The 1,668-nt window shown below is 37.7% G+C and overlaps 1 protein-coding gene across 8 annotated transcripts in view; it reads left to right on the top strand.

Moving 5' to 3' along the window:
- Nucleotides 1-1,668, top strand: part of Hp1bp3 (heterochromatin protein 1 binding protein 3) — a 54,676-nt gene that overhangs the window by 15,066 nt on the left and 37,942 nt on the right. For all 8 annotated transcript variants that reach the window (XM_008838608.3, XM_029566185.1, XM_008838604.3 and 5 more), the window contains one exon: nucleotides 996-1,139. In XM_008838608.3, coding sequence (XP_008836830.1) covers nucleotides 996-1,139 — 144 coding nt within the window. The remainder of the gene's footprint in view (nucleotides 1-995; nucleotides 1,140-1,668) is intronic.

The raw sequence follows: 1,668 nt of genomic DNA, 5'->3' as shown, positions 1-1,668 counted from the left end.
TGTGTGTGTGTGTGTGTGTGTGTGTGTGTGTGTGTTTTGGGGGGTTTTTTGTTTTGGTCTTTTTGAGACATGGTCTTCCTGTAGCCCTAGCTCAGCCTGGCCTCAGTCTTTGCCTCTGTCTCCCAAATGCTGGATTAAAGGAGTACACCACCATGCCCGTGTCACATTATCATAGCGAGTTCCAGGCCAACTGGCGCTACAGGGAGACCCTATCTCAAAAAGACCAAAAAAAAAAAAAGAAGAAAGCCATGAATGCATCTGTATATTAAGTTCCCCCTCTCTGTTTCCATAGTCTAGGATCTCCTGCCCAGGGAATGGTCCCTCCTACAGTTAAGATGAATCTTCCCATATCACTTAACAAAGATCAAGACAATTCCCCACAGGCATGTCCAAAGGCCTGTCTCCCAGGTGATTCTGTCAGGTTGACAAGTAGCACTATGACATTAATACAGAATAGAAATAAAGTGGAAGAGGGATTTTCATTAATTCACAGGATGTCATTTATGATTTTTTGTTTTATTTATATTTATTTTGGCTAGCCTCAAACTTGGAGAACTCCACTTGCCTCCACCTTCAGAGTACAGAAATACCTAATAGTATATTTCTCCCCAGCCATTATAATGCTGAAGTTTGAAGTTTATCTGAACAACTAATTATTTTTCCCTAATATATATATATTTTTTTTTTTTTTTTTTTTTTTTGGTCTTTTTAAAACAGGGTCTCTCCTATAGTTCCAGCTGGCCTGGAACTGTGTAAACCAGGCTGGCCTTGAACTCACAGAGATCCACCTGCCTCTGCCTCCTGAGTGCTGGGATTAAAGGCGTGCACCACCATGCCTGGCAACATATTAGTTATTTTTTAATAGAGAATCTGAATCATTTTCCAAATAAATTCTTTTAGAAGTGAACTTAATGATAAAAAGATTAGGCAGCAGGGCATGGTGTATGGTGTAGTATATAAACTAATATGTATGGTTTGATAAATCTCTTTTCTAGGCATGCTTTCAGAAGAGTGGCGCATCAGTGGTTGCTATTAGAAAATATATCATCCATAAGTATCCTTCTTTGGAGCTGGAGAGAAGAGGTTATCTCCTTAAGCAGGCACTAAAAAGAGAATTAAATAGAGGCGTCATCAAACAGGTATCACAACTATAGAAAATATAGAAATATTAGCCATGTTAAATCCATTTCTAATAATATTCCATCTCTGCATATATTGTTTATAAAAATAAACTTACATGTACTGGGCATGGTGGTACAAGCAAAGGCAGGTGGGTCTCTCTTGAATACAATGCCAGCCTGGCCTAATAGTGAATTCTAGGCCTGCCAGGGTTACAGGGAGATCTGTCGCAAAACAAAAAACGGTAAAATAAATGTAAAAGCTATGAATGCTTTCTGAGTGATGAGTATCTTCAGTTAAAGTCATATTGAAGCTAATATTTAAATCGCCTTTAGAATGGTCATTGATAAAAGCTCTTAACTAACTAGTATAATCATTAAAGCCCAAGTCCTATCTTATAATTATATGTCAGCATAGCTTATGGGCTAGCTTCATGTTTTCCTTTAAGAAAATTTAGTGTGTGACCTATTCTTGCCTCACTTTGTTGCTTGAACAATAGTTAATGTGCTGAACTAAAGAATGGGAGACTATGAATCAAGTTTAAAATTC

Source organism: Nannospalax galili, unplaced genomic scaffold (assembly GCF_000622305.1).
Source record: "Nannospalax galili isolate Female #2095 unplaced genomic scaffold, S.galili_v1.0 scaffold2019, whole genome shotgun sequence".
Classification (NCBI taxonomy): Eukaryota; Metazoa; Chordata; class Mammalia; order Rodentia; family Spalacidae; genus Nannospalax; species Nannospalax galili.
Note: the sequence above shows the minus strand (reverse complement) of the source record. Positions and strands in the feature narration are given on the sequence as shown.